The 18043-nt window shown below is 33.6% G+C and overlaps 1 protein-coding gene and 1 long non-coding RNA gene across 5 annotated transcripts; both read right to left on the reverse strand.

Annotated features, from left to right (window-relative positions):
• Positions 1 to 590: 590 nt before the first annotated feature.
• On the reverse strand, positions 591 to 1859 carry LOC145042973 (putative 2-oxoglutarate-dependent dioxygenase AOP1). The gene is made up of 3 exons (XM_078991501.1): positions 1471 to 1859; positions 1063 to 1384; positions 591 to 990 (listed from the first exon to the last, which is right to left on the reverse strand). The coding sequence occupies exons 1-3, from the start codon at positions 1830 to 1832 to the stop codon at positions 748 to 750; spliced, it is 927 nt and encodes a 308-aa protein (XP_078847627.1). The 5' UTR covers positions 1833 to 1859; the 3' UTR covers positions 591 to 747.
• A 9418-nt stretch (positions 1860 to 11277) lies between these two features.
• On the reverse strand, positions 11278 to 15319 carry LOC145042975 (uncharacterized). Of its 4 annotated transcripts, none has more exons than XR_013680834.1 (3): positions 14470 to 15254; positions 11722 to 13500; positions 11278 to 11598 (listed from the first exon to the last, which is right to left on the reverse strand). It is a non-coding gene; the product is annotated as an uncharacterized LOC145042975 (long non-coding RNA). The 4 variants fall into 4 exon arrangements; XR_013680835.1 differs by lacking the exon at positions 11278 to 11598 and having other exon boundaries at positions 11628 to 12925; positions 13407 to 13500; positions 14470 to 15248; XR_013680833.1 differs by lacking the exon at positions 11278 to 11598 and having other exon boundaries at positions 11628 to 13500; positions 14470 to 14581; positions 14653 to 15247.
• Between the last annotated feature and the right edge of the window lie 2724 nt (positions 15320 to 18043).

The raw sequence follows: 18043 nt of genomic DNA on the forward strand, positions 1-18043 counted from the left end.
TCATGTTGGTATTAAATAGATATGGAGTTCAATGACCATTTAACTCAATGGAAAAAAGAAACATTTTAACTATTAAGGGGGTGTTTGGATTAGCTTATTAGCTTATTTGTGATGGGAATAAGCAATAAACAATAAACAATAAAGAAGATCCTTATTAAAATTAGTTTATTTAGCTTATTCGTAACACAATAAGCTGATTTTTAATGATTTTTTTAAAACATTTAAATTTAGCTTATTGTTGCGGGAATAAGCAATAAGCAATAAACATGTTTTTTTTTCCCTATCCTAACACCCCTTAAGTATATATATTCCATTGAACTCTATTGAGTTCAATGCACTGTGAGAAAATTTATGTAGAGTTGTATATTAAGTACAACGATGATGTGTCATTCCATTAAACTCTAATAAGTTTAATGCATTTTGATGCCCTAATCAATGTAATAATGAATTACAATAAATACTTTTTTTCTTTCTATATTTAATTTTTTTAATCATCCCATAGTAAAACCACCGAGTTATATTAGGAGTTTTCTCTAGTTAACATTTTTGTTTTCTTTGCATTCATTTATGTGTCGATATATATAAATGTGTTTGCAAAACATATGGTTTTCATTATTACAGGAATAAACCAGCATGGACACAAAGCAGCAGGCTCAAATGCCCTTTACATTATTCAAGCCCACATATTAAGAAGCATTATAACTCTCGATCAACAGCACGTACGATTAAAACATATATTTTCAAGTCTCACACTCCACAGTAGGTTCTTATGGCACATTCAAGTTTTCGGTTTTCCTCCTTGTTATAGAAATCAAGGTATTTCAGATGATCAAATGGCTTAAACTGTAATGGGTGCTCTTCGTCCACAAATTCTTCTGGTGTTTCTATGATCCCTTCCAGAAAAGAAAATTGGGCTATCGAATATCTACTTGCATTTCCATTCATAGTAACTCGATGATAAGGTGAATACAATCTTTCGTTGCTCCAAGCCTGATCACAAGTTTAAAAATCATCCGTTATTATAGAATAAATTGCTTTTGAAGGCCGATTAAGATCACTAACCATGGCTGCATCACCCGACATGACTATGTATGAGGTTGGCAAGAGCTCAACTGTGAACCACTCACCATCCCTCGCTTTTACCTCTAAACCATCAACTTGATTTTGATGCAAAACAGTGATGAAATTTTTATCCGTATGAGCAACGAACCCCATATTAGTTTCGTTCTTCTCTGGTATTCTGTACTTCATGCCCCTACAAAGGTATGTCACCATGTTCCTATGAGCATCAAAGTGCTTCTCCACACCATATCTTTCAAACACCATTCTCGTCACCATTTCTTCCAACTTTGCTACCAGCCCGTTGTATGCTAGTAGTGTTGCCCTAACAGTATATCAACGCACACAAGTGTACGTTAATACTTAATATATATGCAATTGAAGAAAGAGAGAATCAAGAATAGTGGTTACCCAAAAGCTTCGTTTCCAAGGGGCCACATGACATCTGTGAAACTACGAACGCCATCAAAGGTGTTGGAGTAATCAAACCCCATGCTTTCATAGAGTGGAATGAAAGGGATTTGGCCGACATAGCCGGACAAGGGCTTTGTGGACTTGTTTTGTACTTTGGTTTCGATTGGGAGATCAAACAAGTCTTGTAATGCTTGGAAGACAACGTTGTGGAGGTCGAGTGGTACTTGGTCGTATTCTGCTATGAAACATCCGTATTGTTCAAGGGCTCGAGTAGCTTCAATGGAAGTGGTGAGCCATGAAGTTGAACCAGGGTTCAAGTTTCTCTTGTTGGTGAAGTCGATAGTTGGAAGTTTATGCATGTTTAATTAGTGTTATTCTCCTGATGCTTTGACTAAGGAAATGTGCATTCTATTTATAATCGATTGTGGTGGACTTTTCAATAACTAAATTCCAAATTATCGAGTCATTATCAAATTGGAATTGGCCAAGTGATGAGGTCGTAAGGAGACATTTTCAAAAGAAAGGTTAGGAGACATAAATTGTATTTAAGAGTAGGTTAGTTTCCGGTTAAAAAATAAAAGTTATCGAGTCATTGCTTATTGCATTAATAACAGGGCTCTAGTTATAGTTATTTAACACCAAAATCATCTCATCTCGGCCACATATTAATTTAAATCTGAAGCTATTTTATAGTTAATAATAAATTTAAATTCATTTAATTTGATGTAAATATAACATAAAGGTATTAGAGTAAGTAAACTCATTATCATAATTTTATAATATCTCAACTCTCCATCTTTAACCTGTGACCTATTTACGAAGACTTATGGGGGTGTAAAGATACCAAAACCGAATAACCTCAGACGAATACAATAAGGCTTGGTATATTTGGTCCGGATAGCCAGATAAAGATATCTTTTTTAGTTTGTATATGGTTAACTTTTTCTTAATCCGGGTAACCCAAATGACCGGAAAATATATATATATATATATATATATATATATATATATATATATATATATATATATATATATATATATATATATATATATATATATATATATATATATATATATATATATATATATACTTTAAAACTCAAAATGATTAGTTAAACATCCTACATTTAATTAGCTCATTTTGCGAAAAATCTTAAACAAGCACTTATAATTATTTGTTAAACGATTTTATACAAAATAAATATTCATCCTTTTTAGGCTCGTTATTTTATTTTGTTAAACAAAAAAATTATTGGTTTTTGAATTTTATTTAAAAACACTTGTATTTTACTAGACTTGTAAATTGTTATTTGTCAACTTTTTTTATTTTATAACTATGAAAATGACCTTTTTGTTTTCTTTGCCGATAGACATGGGATACCTAGAACTCTTTTCACCAAATTTCTTCTCATTTTAAAACCATAAAGCTTAAGTAGACTTAATGTTTTATTATACTATATGAAAATTTTGATTTTGAATGAATGATTTTGAAAGGAATTGGGCTTGACTTTGAACCAAATCACCCGATACCTGTATTACCTACTTGAACAACCCAAACCAAAATAACATGAAACCCAAATAACACGAACCTTAAAACGGTTCGGTTTCGATCATATACCGCTAGCCCAAAAAGCCCTTTAGTATTTTTCAATTGTTTTAATGTTTGATTGTTAATTTCTTTTTTCTTGTGTTTAAGTTAGGAAATCAGTTTTCGAAATATCAGCTCCTTAGTGGGTGGGTTTGAAATATTTCTCAAATATTAACCCTCTAATGCAAGGGTAGTGTCTCATAGTTTTCTAACCATGGTGATCTTTGATTGTGAGTAACGATGGATGAAGTTGATAGGTCTAATGAGAGCTGAGCTTTTAAAAGATACCAACATCTATCTCAATCTTTTATAAACGTAGTCTCTTAAATACAAATTTTTATACCCGTTTATAATTACAACTAGAGGGGTCTCCCGCGCGTTGCACGTTGTGGAAGGTGTTAGTTTTGTGTGATTGTTCATGTGTCTTATACGTTATGTTGCTATTCTGCGTAATTTGCCATTAATCAGACGTAACATTGTCATTGTGGTTGACATTTGTTCATTTCTCGGTTTTATAATATCAGCATTCAAATATTCCCTGCATTTTTATAATAATCGTCAGTTTGAAGTACCGAAGATTCAAAAAAAAGTTAAAAGAATAACACAAAAATATATAAAAATATACAGATTTGGGAATTGAGATTTAGCATATTTTTGTCACTAATGAACTGTTGACACCTTTGTAATGATCTCCACAAAGATCGCCACTATTTGAGGTCTATTTGGTTAAGTGTCCGGGACAATTTAAACTTTGAAACATAATCCTCTAAGAAGAGGATGCAAATAACAAAGTAACCAAACTTGCATTTCAAAAAATTTCAAATTTTAAAGTAGATAATGATATTATACATCCATATACAAAAGTGACAATAAGACATCATAAATAAATTAAAAAACTGGGTTAGTGATCAAAAAAATATGCTTCTTTATGTGTTTCATGTGTATGTTTCTTCAAAACCAGATCCACCTGATTTACCACATGCTATCGTATGGGCTAATTTTAAAATTTTTTTTTTGTTACTGTTTGCATACATGTAATTAAAGTGTTATCACATATTACATGCCTCAATAAGAATGTCAATTCTAAATGAACGTTTTCTATCTTTTTCTTAAGGTTATTGTATCTAGAGAAAGAATCCCAAGGAAGGGAGTAAAGAAGCTGAATTTAGAAACTGTTTCTTCTGTTGTTGGGACCAAAAACATCACAAAACCATAAATTGATATTACTTCACAAAATGTTAAAATAGTCAACTTCACTCAAAAATTATACAACTAACAACTCCCATCCCATGCTAATATAAGATTATAAAAAAATGAAAAAATTCAGATTTAATATAAATTATGTGGGTATAAACCCACAACATTCATGAAGAAGAATTTAGTTTAGAATAAATACATGTTAGTTCAAACTATTAGCAACAAATTGTATGCACCTAACTGGTTAAGTAGGGAGGTGGTAGATAAATGGCGCAATAGGAAGGATACATACCTCGAACATGAAAGAAGCGTTGTCTCTATCGTTTTCTAATACATCCTAACGAAAACTAAATCACGGAACAACCCCATACTTGCACCCTCCCTTACCAAAATATAATAATCACACACAAAGGAAATACAATTTTTTTTTTGAATCTAATACACACAAACAAAAAAATAAATAAATAATCTGAAGCATGAACTTACTTCAGAATGGCTTCCCAGAAAGGCGACTAACTTTCCACGCCCACAAGCATTTTTTGTGAATTTGCTCTACAACTGTCAAAAGAGTAATCGTTTTTCGTCATCAAGTAATATGTTTTGTAATATTGGTCCTTACTTGAAGTTTTCATATCATTTTCGGTTCATTTTCCAAGTAAGATGACAATTTTTGCCCCAAAAAATATAGTGGATTTTCTTATATAACCTCAAATAAGTGACCAAAATTTGAAAAGAAAACATTCTGGGACTATAATTGAAAAAATGAGTTGTACTCAAGGACAACATGTAATTTACTCTTAAATGAATTCATTTGCAGTTTCTAACTGATGTCAAGATATTTGTTCTACTGGAGCTGAACACTTCTATAAAAGAAGAGAAAACATATTAATAGACAAGATTAGAGGTATAGACAAGTGAAAAGACAAAGCCAACTTCTCTAATTCAGCCACCTGCTGTTCATGCTCTACTTTAAGTAGCTTTATTTCATGTATGAAGATGTCAGCTACTTTTACAACAGTTTCTTTTTGTTCCACCACATCATCTCGTGAATCCTCTAATGTAATACCACAAGGTCAAATAGGGAATAATCTGGAAAAAAAAAAGATTTGAGATGAAAGAGAAAGATTTATATTAACTGAAGCGAACTCACGTTCAAAGAAGCTATAATGTCTCTAAGGTGATGTGATTGCAAAAATTGGCTATGTCTTGTTGAGTTGTCACATAAAGAAGACAATCTGAAATCAGAAACATGTTGGGTAGTCAGAAAATGTGTCATAAACAGATAGTATTCAGAATCCTCAATATTTGGAATTCTAAAAAAAAACTTCTTAAACTTCAATAGTTGGAATTCTCAAATTAGGAAAGTTTTAATAGCTACTCTTATATTCTCCCATTAAAATCCAATCCAATTACCAAAATTTCATGTAAATACAAAGTCATTTCTAATGTTATAATGTTAAAGCAGATGAATATGTAGTTCATCCTTGTAGTTTCAGTGTAGTCAAGATAAATAAATAAAAAAACAAATTAGCGTCACCAAAATTGCACTCCACCCAAGTATCTGATTTTTTTTATCAGATTGCAAACAAAAATAAACTATATTTAAGGACAAAAAACATAATCGACTGTTAAATTTATAATCATGAAAATTATAAAACATTTTATCTTATGGATGCTAGCGAGAATAACAAAAGGGACAACAAACTTTTGAGCTGCAAGTGCAACCATACTTAATCCAACAAGTGTAACCACTACACCATTTGCCATGATAGTATGGGCCCCACCAATAACTTATTACCAATTTTAAAAAAAGGGTCAAAACGGTAAATTGACTGATTATTTGTTTTCTGTGAAATAAAATCCACCTATATTTTTTATTTCTGAAGTTGGACCTTTTTGCCAAAATCAAATCCAGCTGCTGCAACATTTAAAACCCAATAATTATCATAATGGAATTCTATTGTCTAGTTATTTGTAGAAATGGCTAGAAAATAGCTAGAAAAATTATCGGATTCATGCCGTTAATAATTTTATAAATAAAAATGGGTACATCATAGTTTTTTATTCCATTACATTCTATCACGTTCCTTCGTAAAATACCTATTTCATTCCATCAAAGAAAACAAACAACCTTATTTCCACTCCAACAAAATAAAATTAATAGGTAAGATAATTAAGATTCTAGACCTCTCTAACTTGATTATATTAATAATTTAATTAAAAAATTAAAAGTTAATTTAAAGAAATGAAGAAAAAAAGACAGAGATGTTCATTTTGTTTCCTTTTCTTGTTCTATATGTTATTTCGTGTTCCTTTGTTCCATAGATGTGCTTAAAAAAAGATAACATATCAAAATATATGTAACATTGTATATCATAGAAAAAAATAAAAGGTATAAAAGAAAATTTCACCATCTTTCCTAGGGGTAACATTGAACCCCTGACAACTACTTCTTTACTTGCAGATTTCCCTGAAAAATGAAAATAAGGTTAACTATTGAACATTTTTGCTTATTTAACCCTAAACTTGATTCCAAATGTTCTGCAGACAACTAAAGTAGCGACCCATGATTCAGAATTATGTTTTAGGGAAGGAAATTGTCTCCCTTTGGGTGGATATAGGTGAACCATTATATTTATTTTTTAATATCTTGACTACAACAAATTTGTAATGGCCCGATCCACAGGTATTGATTTCTTTTGTTATAAGATCTTTGTGGTTTCAAGGTCTACTCGACGAGCTGGTTGCTCGACTCGTCGAGTAGCAGTAGGTTGGGCCACGTGATTAAGTGACCTACTCGCTGAGTCCAAAGAGGAACTCGACGAGTAAGAGCTGGAGGGTGAAACCTTAATTTCCGTGGTTCTACACCCTATTTAAAGGATCATTGGCCTCCCCAGCCTCCCCTCTACAACATCTTGTCATTCCAAACCCTAAATTCTTTTGTGTGTGTGTGTGCTTTCTTGGTGTGTTAAGCTTGGAAGAAGGATTTTGGTGAGAAAAGCTTGGGGAAAACAAGTGATTAGAAGCAAGGAACTCGTGGGGAATCAGCGATCTACTTTAGTGGGCACCCTTTTGAAGGTATTAAGTTGTTACCTTGACTCATTTTTTCCTAGATCTCTTTTGGATGGTTTTTAGGGAACTCTTCTTGTGTTTGAGCTAAGATTTGAAGTTGCAACTTTAGATTTGAACTCTCTTTGGTCTCTAGGGCCATAAAGTTGCCAGCTTGGACAAGTATGAACCCCCATCAAGTGTTAAACTTCTTTGCAAGCTTAGTTTTGTCATTTTAAGGCTTTAGAGCTTTGCATGCACGGAAAGTTCGCAACTTTACGTTATAAGCATGCCTTGGGAAGTTAGATCTACAAGATGGGGCCTTTGCATGGCTTAAAAAGCATCTGTGTGGATGAAGGACTGAAGGGACTCGACGAGTGGCATAATCAACTTAACGAGCCCGATGAAGATGGTCATGGGCTCGGCGAGTCGGATGAGTGACTCGGCAAGTCTGTTGAAGATTTCCTTGGGCTCGACGAGTCATTCGAATGACTCGGCGAGTCAGCTAAGGTCTTCCTGACCCTTGGACATGCATGAACTCATGGAGTTTCAAGGAAACTCAACGGATTAGCTAGACAGTTATTGGCCACAAACACTAGGAACTTGACGAGTCTCTCAAGTGACTCGGTGAGTTGGCAAGCTATGTAGGGACTCGACGAGTAGCTAGATGCGCTCGACGAGTCAGGTCGACATGGACTGTTAACCTTGACCATTGGCCTTGACTATGATCTAGGATTTACTATGTGACTCCTGGGGGTATCTTGGGAATTTATGAACTTTGTGAAGTGTTGGATATCAGTGGTGGAGTTTGTGGCGGTGATCCAAGAGTTGAGCTTTCTATTTTCAGTCGACAGTTGCGAGGTGAGTTATCCTCACTATATCAACAGGGTCTAAGGCACCAAGGCCGACCCTTTATTGATTGTATCTGGTTACGACATGATATTTTTTTTTATTACATCCTGGTAGTTAGGATGGTGATATGCTTATGTGTAGTGATCTGGTTAGGTTAGTGTTCTGGTTATAGGATGATGCTATGTTAGTGACCAACTAGGTCTGTATCTGGGTTATTAGGATGTTGCTATGATTAATGATCTGTCAGATCAGTTTGACTATTATATGATATTAGCTAGCATATGATATTTATGTGCACATGTTTGTTTAAGTGGGGGTTGGGTTGAGGCGGTCCTGCTTTGTGTTGTAGACCAACATACTCGGTGAGCGGTTCGGATACGCGGTAGGCTATGCGAGGCAGTCCAATCATGTTGAAGGCTGGAGAGCGATCCAGATAGGTTGTAGGCCTTGCGAGGCGGTCCAGTCAGGCTGAAGGCTTATTGTGCATGGTGTCCTGTATTCGTTATATGATATGATTATGGATATGTATGGGTGGTATTTTGTGGGTAACTCACCAAGCTTTTGGGTTAACAATTTTAGTTGTTGTTTCAGGTACTTCTGGTGATCGAGGAAAGACGAAGACATAATCGTACCACTCCTCCTGTCGCTATGTTTTTAGCATTGGAAAACTGAGATACTTTGATGATTATGATTTTGAAAATAAATTATGGAATAATTAAATGGTTTTTAATTGTGTTGAAATGTTTTAAATTGGTTTAAAATTTATGGGTGTTATAAAATTGTGAATCTATTTCAAGCACAAGCAATTCTTCAAAGTTGAGATCTTCCAAGCAATCACCCAATATTTGCTAAGTAAAATAAAGAAAAAAGAATTCAAGAATTTATTTATTTTCAATTTTGCACAGAATATTATGGATAAAAAAAATTAAACCAAGTTATAAAATTAGATAAATGAAAACTAAAAATTGAAACTTGGTACCTAATTTGCTTCCTAAGATTTTCGTTCCCCTGTTTTACCGTCTCAAGTCCTCATGCATTTTATGCATGGAAATTGGTAAAAACATTAATAACTTTGGTATGAAATTTAGCTTTAAGCTATGAAAATTATGACATTTTTTAAAATACAATATATAACACATATTCCATTTATTTGTTTATTACCTTTTTCAAAATAAAACATCAGTAACTTTTTCTAATAAATGGATTAATCGTTATATATTGTTATTTACTTATTTATGATTTTTCTAACTAAGTGATAATTTGTATATAACATTTGTTATCAGAACGTAATTGAAGTAATAGCAGAGATGTAAAATACATTTGACTATGACCATGTTCATCTTAGACGATTGGAGACGGTTAGCATATGTTTTTGGAACATTTCATTGGGAAGTTGACGGGTAATATAAGAAAGCTTAGATATATGTGACCTAAAGTCTATACAACATCACAAAGCTTAGAAGCCAACTTCTTATAAGGTAGCTAGATACCTTCCATTTGGAATCCCATGGTAGAAAACCTCATTTACAGACATGTGAGCATCATCTTTGTACTGTCTGCCTATGTGGAAAGGGATATTTGGTCATTCAGTGTTCTCAACAGTAACAATGGCAAAATACTATACGAAAAAGGAGATAATTGGAAATTGAATTCGCAAAAAAAGTCACTTTCAGGTCGAATTTGAAGAGAATGGAATTAGAAATTCGAAATTCAAAATTCGAAATTTAATTTTCACTTAAAGCCCTAACTGAGAGTTTGAATTCAAATCATCAAGCATACAACTTCATAGCAGAGAAGGATCATTTTACTAAACTTTTTGATTGATGGAAATGAGGAGAGAATTGGGATCCTGAATATGAAATGAAATTGAATTCAACAATAAGGTTTATGATAGAAAAGTCAAAAAAGTTCATGATGAAATGGAAAATGAAATGAAAATGAAGACCAATGTTGATTACCTTAGGGAAGAAAACTGAAATCAAATGAAGACCCAAAAGTGGAAAAGAAGATATATGTTTAAGACGATGGTGGGTAAAGAGATAATGATTTATGCGACTGAAGTGGAGGACGTGACCAAAGGCGACTGTCATGGTGAGGCAAATTGGTGAAATGCTAACGGTGGGGGTATGCTCTTGTCCGTGGCTGTGTTATTGAACATGTCGATTAAAAATGAAAAATAAAAGGAACAAACAGAAAATGAAAATAGAGGTGATTTAGAATTTGATTTATACAAGAAAAAAACCTTAAAATCAAACCCCAAAAGCTACCTGGATTCGGCGAATATGTCATCAATGGTGGAGAGGAAGCTTGGTTCAGTAATGCCGACGAAGACCAATAAAGGTTGGAGATGGTGGTAGGGTTCATGAGTTCAGGTTAAGGAAGCGGACAACTGAACGGAACAAGCAACGAAGGTTTGGTGACATATTGGACAGTGGTAGTAATATAGAGTCGACTGTGTTTCCCACTAAACCCTAAACCGACGGAGGTTGTGGTCGAACCAGTGTCGTCGGATATAGTTCTGCCTAAAATTGAAGATGAATGGTTAGTCTGATTGTAACACATATCGAGAAAAAATAGGTGTAAGTAAGAGGTGGAGACGGTCAAGTGCAATATTTCAGAGAGGCCATGTAGAAGGATCTGGAGGCGGTGACAATGGTAGTGTTCATCGGATTTAACGGAGAAGAAATGGCAAGAAGAATCTAAAGTATAAGAATAGATGAAGCGGTGGGGGTGACCAACTTTAACTGAGAAAAGAATCTAGAGTATAAGAATAGAGAGACGAAGCAGTGTCGGTGACCATGGTTGGATGAGTGACTAACCTTATGAACAGTACTATGATAAGGGGCCTTGCAACACCTGTCCAATAAAAATATATGTAATGGCATAAAATGCCCCCAACAAAAAGAAAACGAGAACTGCAACCAAACCCATAAACAAGGGACCATTTCTGCCAACCTTTTAGGAAGTTTACTGTTCCTAAGAAGTGGATAACTTTAATATCTAGAAGAAGTGGATAACTTTAATATATAATAGATGAGTGATCCCGCGTTGCAAGATCAGGTGTGAGATTTTTTGTTCGGTCTATCTTCATAGGCTATTTGTTTATGCTTTGAACAGTGTTATAGTTGACATCAGCATAAATACATAGGAAATATTACATAGTTGACATACATATGGTGGTAGCACCATATGTATGGTAGGAAAGATTTCATAGTTGACATACATATAGTAGGAAATATTACATTTTGTTTTTGGTGTGCGGTGTGGAGTTTGTTTTTGGTGTGTGATGTGGAGTTTGTTTTTGGTGTACTGATTCTGTTTTAGACTTGTATCAGATTATACGATGTGGCGACCATATTCTCCTTAACTAGATCTCTTGCATCTTCTTATGTTAGGGAGGGTGGTATTCCGGTGTCGTTTGTTGACATTGTGTAAAAAGCCTAACAACGTAAAGACCCCCACAAATTCATAAAAAAACATGAAAATAATTAGAAAAACAAAATATGTATAAACTTATTGATCAATAATCAACTGATAATCAGTTGTAACTGTTGACTACTTACTACTTTGTATTATAACCTTCTCTACAAATAACAACATAACACACATAGAGGTTGTTGTCATCTCAATCTCATTCTTTCTTTAACCACAAATCCCACCTTATGTAATATCTGCTGCAAAGATAAAAAGGTAGAGGCTCAACTAAGCTGCAACTATGCCAACCCCAAACACCTTTGTTGCATAAGGAAAGCAAAAAAAGATTACCCATTAATTAATTATTATTTCATGGTATTTTTTTATTTACCCAATGATCAAGAATGCGTTTTTTTATTTACCCAATGATCAAGAATGCGTTTTTTTATTTATTTACCCAATGATCAAGAAGGCTTATTTTCTTGTTAATTGTAGTATTTTGTAGAAAAGATTTAACATAAATAATCCACCAATTTGCATTTTCCATCTGTTTCATCGATTGCCCACTCCATTATTAAAGAATATGTAAAAGTTAGAGAAATCCCCCTCCATGGTGAGGAAACATTTTCTTAGATGAAATAGGTGGCAAAGGAAAATGGGGTCGAATCTTATTTCTTTAGTGAGTTGTTTTATCTTCTAATAAACATGAAGGTAAATTCACACAACTATCATTTAGGCACAAATCTTTTTAGGCAGTTTACAAAATTTCAAATAAAAATAGGACTTTAGCATAAAATCATTAATGTGTTGATTCAAGATTTTTTATAAAATTGATCACCTACTTCGGCCGAACAAAAAAATATATGAATAGTGTTACCATGGAATGTTGTATTTTGAAAGGTTTATAAAAACCTGGTCTTTTTCTTAGATTAAATAATTGTTATCTTCAACAAATGGACTTGTTAGACCACAAAGAAAAATATATATACAAAGCAGGTTCCAATTAGCTGAGCTACCAATTTTGTAACTAACTTCTTCATAGAAAAAATGAAAATGCCCTAATGAAAAATAACTAACTAACTGTAATTCTATTTCTAACAGTTGTTGCCTAAATGACATTAACCCTTTTTTAAAATGAACAACCCATATATATGACAACTTTCTTACTTTAACAATGTTTTATCACACGCCAAATATAAAACATTCATCATTTTACTCCTCCATTTTGAACCGAGGCAAGTTAGGTAAGAAGCTTGAGACACCAGTTGCCTCTTAAAAGAAGTGACATAAAAATTGAAAAAAGGACTACTTACTGTTCCCATGTGGCACAGACCAAAATTACATATCAGCAACCTGAAAGGAATCTCATAAATAATAGAAAAAAAGAGGGTAATTACTACTAAAAAAATTCATGAGTTTTTCCAAGGGTATTTTGGTCTTTTATCTTACTTAAAAATACGTTGCTAATTTTTGATTCATTTGTAAAAGCTAAAAAATTGCTTGAAATCTAGAAAGTCGAAATCTTATGCCCATGTGTACTCTATTTTCTAAACAAACTTTACAAAATTTAAAATATTTTAATAAGCACGTGCAAATCGTTTGGAAAAAATAGTAACACACTTTTAAACATTGAGTAGGAAATAACAACGTAGTTTTAAAACAAACTGTAAAGCTTAAGCAAGTAACTTGCTTAATGTTTAAAAGTATGTTGTTATTTTTTGATGTAGGATTAAAAGTTTATATTACCCTATTGAAAAGACAATTTATCTTACCCTGTTGTAATGCAAGTTGGGACTCCTATCAAAAGTAGATGTTTCAATGTAACATGATTTACCTTGGCCATGTCCAAGCTCTTTGTGAAATCAAGTTCTTTGGCATTGATTTCATAGGGTATTGTTTTCCAATATATACACTGTCGAACATGTTATCTGCATTAACACATTAAAAAGCATCAACCAATAAGAAAAGTATTAAAATTTCATGAAGGTATGCTAGACTTTTGTTAAACTGATTGCTTTATTTGTTGTTGTTTCTCCATTTTTACTATTAGTTTTTGGATCTCATAGCCTTTTTACATATATATATATGCTATAAGTTATCCATTTCAATCCATCAAATTTTGTGTTAAATTCTATGACATACAATAGTAAACAAAAACACATGGACAAGTAAATAGATGAAACAATAATTTGCTAATCTAAAATTTGTGTTTATATAAAGTTGGTACATGGTTACTAACTTCAGAACATTACATGATTTAGTCACTTTAACTTTAAAATTTTATTTTTGTTTTAAAATATAATTTACTTTATAAAAAGAAACATATGTTATGTTCTTTTTAAGTTCTATTGATCGTACATTTACACCAGTGCGAAAGAAAAAAAAAATGAAAATGAGGTCCTTTAAGATGCAAATAACAAAGCGATGTTATTTTATAAGTATCTCGCAATCTAATAATTACTACATTTTATATAAATATTATTGGTTGATTTAATGTTATATCAGACCATAACATCATAAGTAGTACAAATTATATAACTACAATCAATACGTGTAGCATAATACATATATTTTGGTCCACATGCTTAGAAAATGAACAGATTAACTTTTAATTTATAACAATAACAACAACAAAGCATAGAAAAAACCCAATTTCATAGAATACAATGAAGATGCTATTTAAAATTATCATATTCTATATAGAAAGATTAACCTTCTTATATGCTTAAATTTATTCCTAGATTCTTAATCTATATAAAATTATGTTAATCAACCTAATCAAGAGCACCGATTGCTGTTTATCTAGTGAATGCATCTATAGTGGTACATCATGGGTCCATATAAAAGTATTATATGAAGTTCATTGAAGAAAAATGTCAAACACTTGGCATGCTTACCAGAAATTTAATGACGTTGGGAAAGGAACCTACCACCCATCACAAGCAAAACCATAGAGTGCTACAGTGAAAATTAACTCATATGCAAAATTGATTCCGCTTCCAATAACACCTTCAGACACATAATAAGTTTGTGCATTTAAAAGAACAAAATAGTAGATTTTAGCAGATAAAAAAGTTTACCACTTCTCGGTCATTGTTGTTAGGTTGTAGCGCTTAATAGCCCCATCGATGTAATCGTTGTATGTCTTGTAAATGGTGAATGGAAGCTGGGATACACTTTAGAAAAACATAAATATGGAGTAATAGCCTAATTGTTTCAGCTATGCTCATTCGACTTCGATAGCTCAACGTGTTTATTGGAGATTGAGGGTTTAGAAATGATGAAATCGGTCAAGAAAAATCTATGAAATCATGGAGGAAGATGGTTAGCCGAGAAGAGGATAAGAGGCTGTGTATTTTGGGGATCAATTCCATTTACCAGAAAAGCATGTGAAAAGTGATCGAAGCTTCAATCGAAGATGGGAGCAGACGAAGAACATGATCAAAATTCATCGTTCAATAAAAACCTATGAAATAAAAGATGAGGCGGTGAAAGAAAGAGAAGAAGGAATATTTAGCGGTGTTAGAAGCTGATGCCTACGCGTAATCAAGAAAGCGGTGAGGAACGCAATTGGACGGGGGAGGCGGTGAAGTGATGAGGATTGCATAGAAGAGGATCACGTCTCTTGGTACATGTGACCATTGACTAGAGAAAGGAACAGAATAAACAAAAGAAAGAACAATTATAGAATGAAAAGAGACATAAAAAGGAACGACAATAAATTCTTAAAAAACTGAAAAAAAATACAAAAAAAGTACACGAATCCAACTGCAATTAGCGGTGAAGAAAACTGAAAGATCCACTTTCATACTTCACAATATTACTCTAAACATGCTACATGCATATTTATATTCATATTTTACATATATGGTCTTATTACAACAGACTCGATACAAACCAACTATTAAGATTCTTAGAAAGTTTTATATATTATATAACTTCTCAAGAATTTATACCTTATGTACAAAAGTAGTAATATTAACTATTCTTACAATACATAACTAAACTGGATGTTTATTACCTACAATAGTTAAACACTGAGAGGGATAAGCGGTGACGCTTAGTGAGTTCAATAATAGATACAATATAACGTTATGGCACATATATATATATATATATATATATATATATATATATATATATATATATATATATATATATATATATATATATATATATATATATATATACACTTCCAGATTCAAAGAGGAACAACAAACAACAAAGGCATATGTGAATCATGTGACAAGCTTTCCATATCAATCGATGATTTGATTCAAAAATATACAATCACTGAGACATAACAGTTTCAATACTTGATATACATCAATAAAGCTTCGGCCCAAATGGCACAGATGACATACACTTTCTGATTAAACATTTTGATACATTTTAGGCTTTTAGCCTTATCTGACCTTCTGCCAATGCCATAAGGGTAGAAGTCATTCTCTTACGAGACATGCTCTACACGGCTAGAGGCTACAAAACAATACTACTGTAAATCTAAGTCCTTTCACTGATCACATGGTCAAAGGTACAACTTTGCTACCATAGTAGCACAGACTAATAAAACGGGATAATAAGACGGAAGAGCACATAGCACATATAACACATAACATACAAATTTTCCATTATATTGATGTCACTGTGAAATAATTGAATGATAAAATACTGATTCGGGCCGCACTTCGCCTCTAAAGTGACTCTCTTTGACAAAACCAGAGATTTTAGTTGAAAACCGAGCCTTGCGCGGGCAGAGTTTCAACTTGAAAATATCATTTTCTCGGGATTTTCGGGCTCTTCGGGACTTGCTTATGATGCTAGGATAGTATTTTTAGCACCCTGTTCCTGGTATGTATCTCATTCAATGATTTTTCACATTTTGGAATGGACTCGACGAGTTGAAGGCCCAACTCGTCGAGTAGAAGCGACTTGGACCCGGGGATAAGTGGCGGACTCGTTGAGTCGACAGCAAGACTCAACGAGTAGACCCTTTCTGGACAAAACCCTAATCAAAGGGTTTGCACCCTATTTAAACATCTCATTGAACCTCCCTTGTCCCCTATACTCTTAGCACACCTCACATTAAACCCTAATCGTCTTTGGTGAAGATCTAAGGCCTCTTTGATGGATTTTGGTGGTTTGTGATGCGACAACCCGATATTTCAACTCTTTGTAATGGCCTAATAGGTCAAGTATTGTAACCACTTTTGAGTTAATAAAATTAACGTTGATAATAAAATGTCCAAAAAGTTTCTATTTAACTACCTACTATGTTTTATATCATTAAACCAGGATCGTACGTAAAAACAATGCCCAAACCCGGCTTCGTATATTGAAGTTAAGATTTTTCCAAATTCGGCTTAGCAACAGACAACTAAAAACTCGAATCGGAGATCGAGCGACTTTTGGCCGGAATGACCTAAACGAGAATCGAAGGTCTCGACATTGGTATTTCAGCGGTAAAACGTCTGGCAAAAACCGATGTCAGATAAAGAAGTTATGAATTGTTTAAAGAAATTTCTAAATCACGACATTTTATAAATAAATAATAAAAATAATTTCGGAATTTGCCGACAGAATCTAAACGAAAGTTGTAGAGTATGGTCTCACCTTCGTGGGGATATAAAGAACGTCGAAAACGGAGTTTGTATGAAGAAGATATGAATTTTTGAAGTTTATTAAATAAGTTATATATTTATTTAATTCAAAATCCGGTATTATCCGAAAGGGGAGTCAGCGTACTCATCCGAGTTACATGCCACGTAACCCCGTACGCCCTGCGTACGCGAAGGCCTTGGCCTCGGATCGTCCACGTCGCGCCTGTGCGAACTACCGACACGTCCCATCCGAGCTCCGAGGCAGTCGAGGATTCGGTCACGCATGACGTACGCGTACGCCCCGCGTAACGAGGCCTCTCAGCCTCCTATAAATAGAGATGCGAGGGTTCTGGAAAATTTACCCCATTCCTCTCATTTCTCTCACGATATTGCCTCGATTTCCGTGCCCGCACTACCCCGAAGCCCTGGTCATTTTGTGCAAGTCCCGAAGGTCGATTTTACTCCCGAGATTCCCGAGAATCCCGAGAAAAATCCGTTTCCCGAGACGAAACTCTGCCCGGTTTTTCCATCTCGCTATCTTCAAACTTTCAAGTGAGTTCATACCCCTTAATTAACCCTTTTTAAATATTCTAAACGCTTTTATATGCTTTCTAAGGGGGGGGGGGGGGGGGGGGGGGAATACAAGTAAAACACACGACTACTATCGGGTGTTATATATAAAGATTATTATACACTTTTATTAAGTAGAATCATATGTGATTTATAAACTTTATAGGGAACTCCCGTATACAAAATATATTACAATAGCATTCTATCTTTAAAACTATAAATTGTTGTAATGCATGTATAAACTAAACATTTTTCCTAGATTTAAAGTAAATGTGTCTATCTTAGGCTCTACAAAAATCTA

The sequence above is a fragment of the Lactuca saligna genome, chromosome 4 (assembly GCF_052625555.1).
Source record: "Lactuca saligna cultivar CGN05327 chromosome 4, ASM5262555v1, whole genome shotgun sequence".
Lineage (NCBI taxonomy): Eukaryota > Viridiplantae > Streptophyta > Magnoliopsida > Asterales > Asteraceae > Lactuca > Lactuca saligna.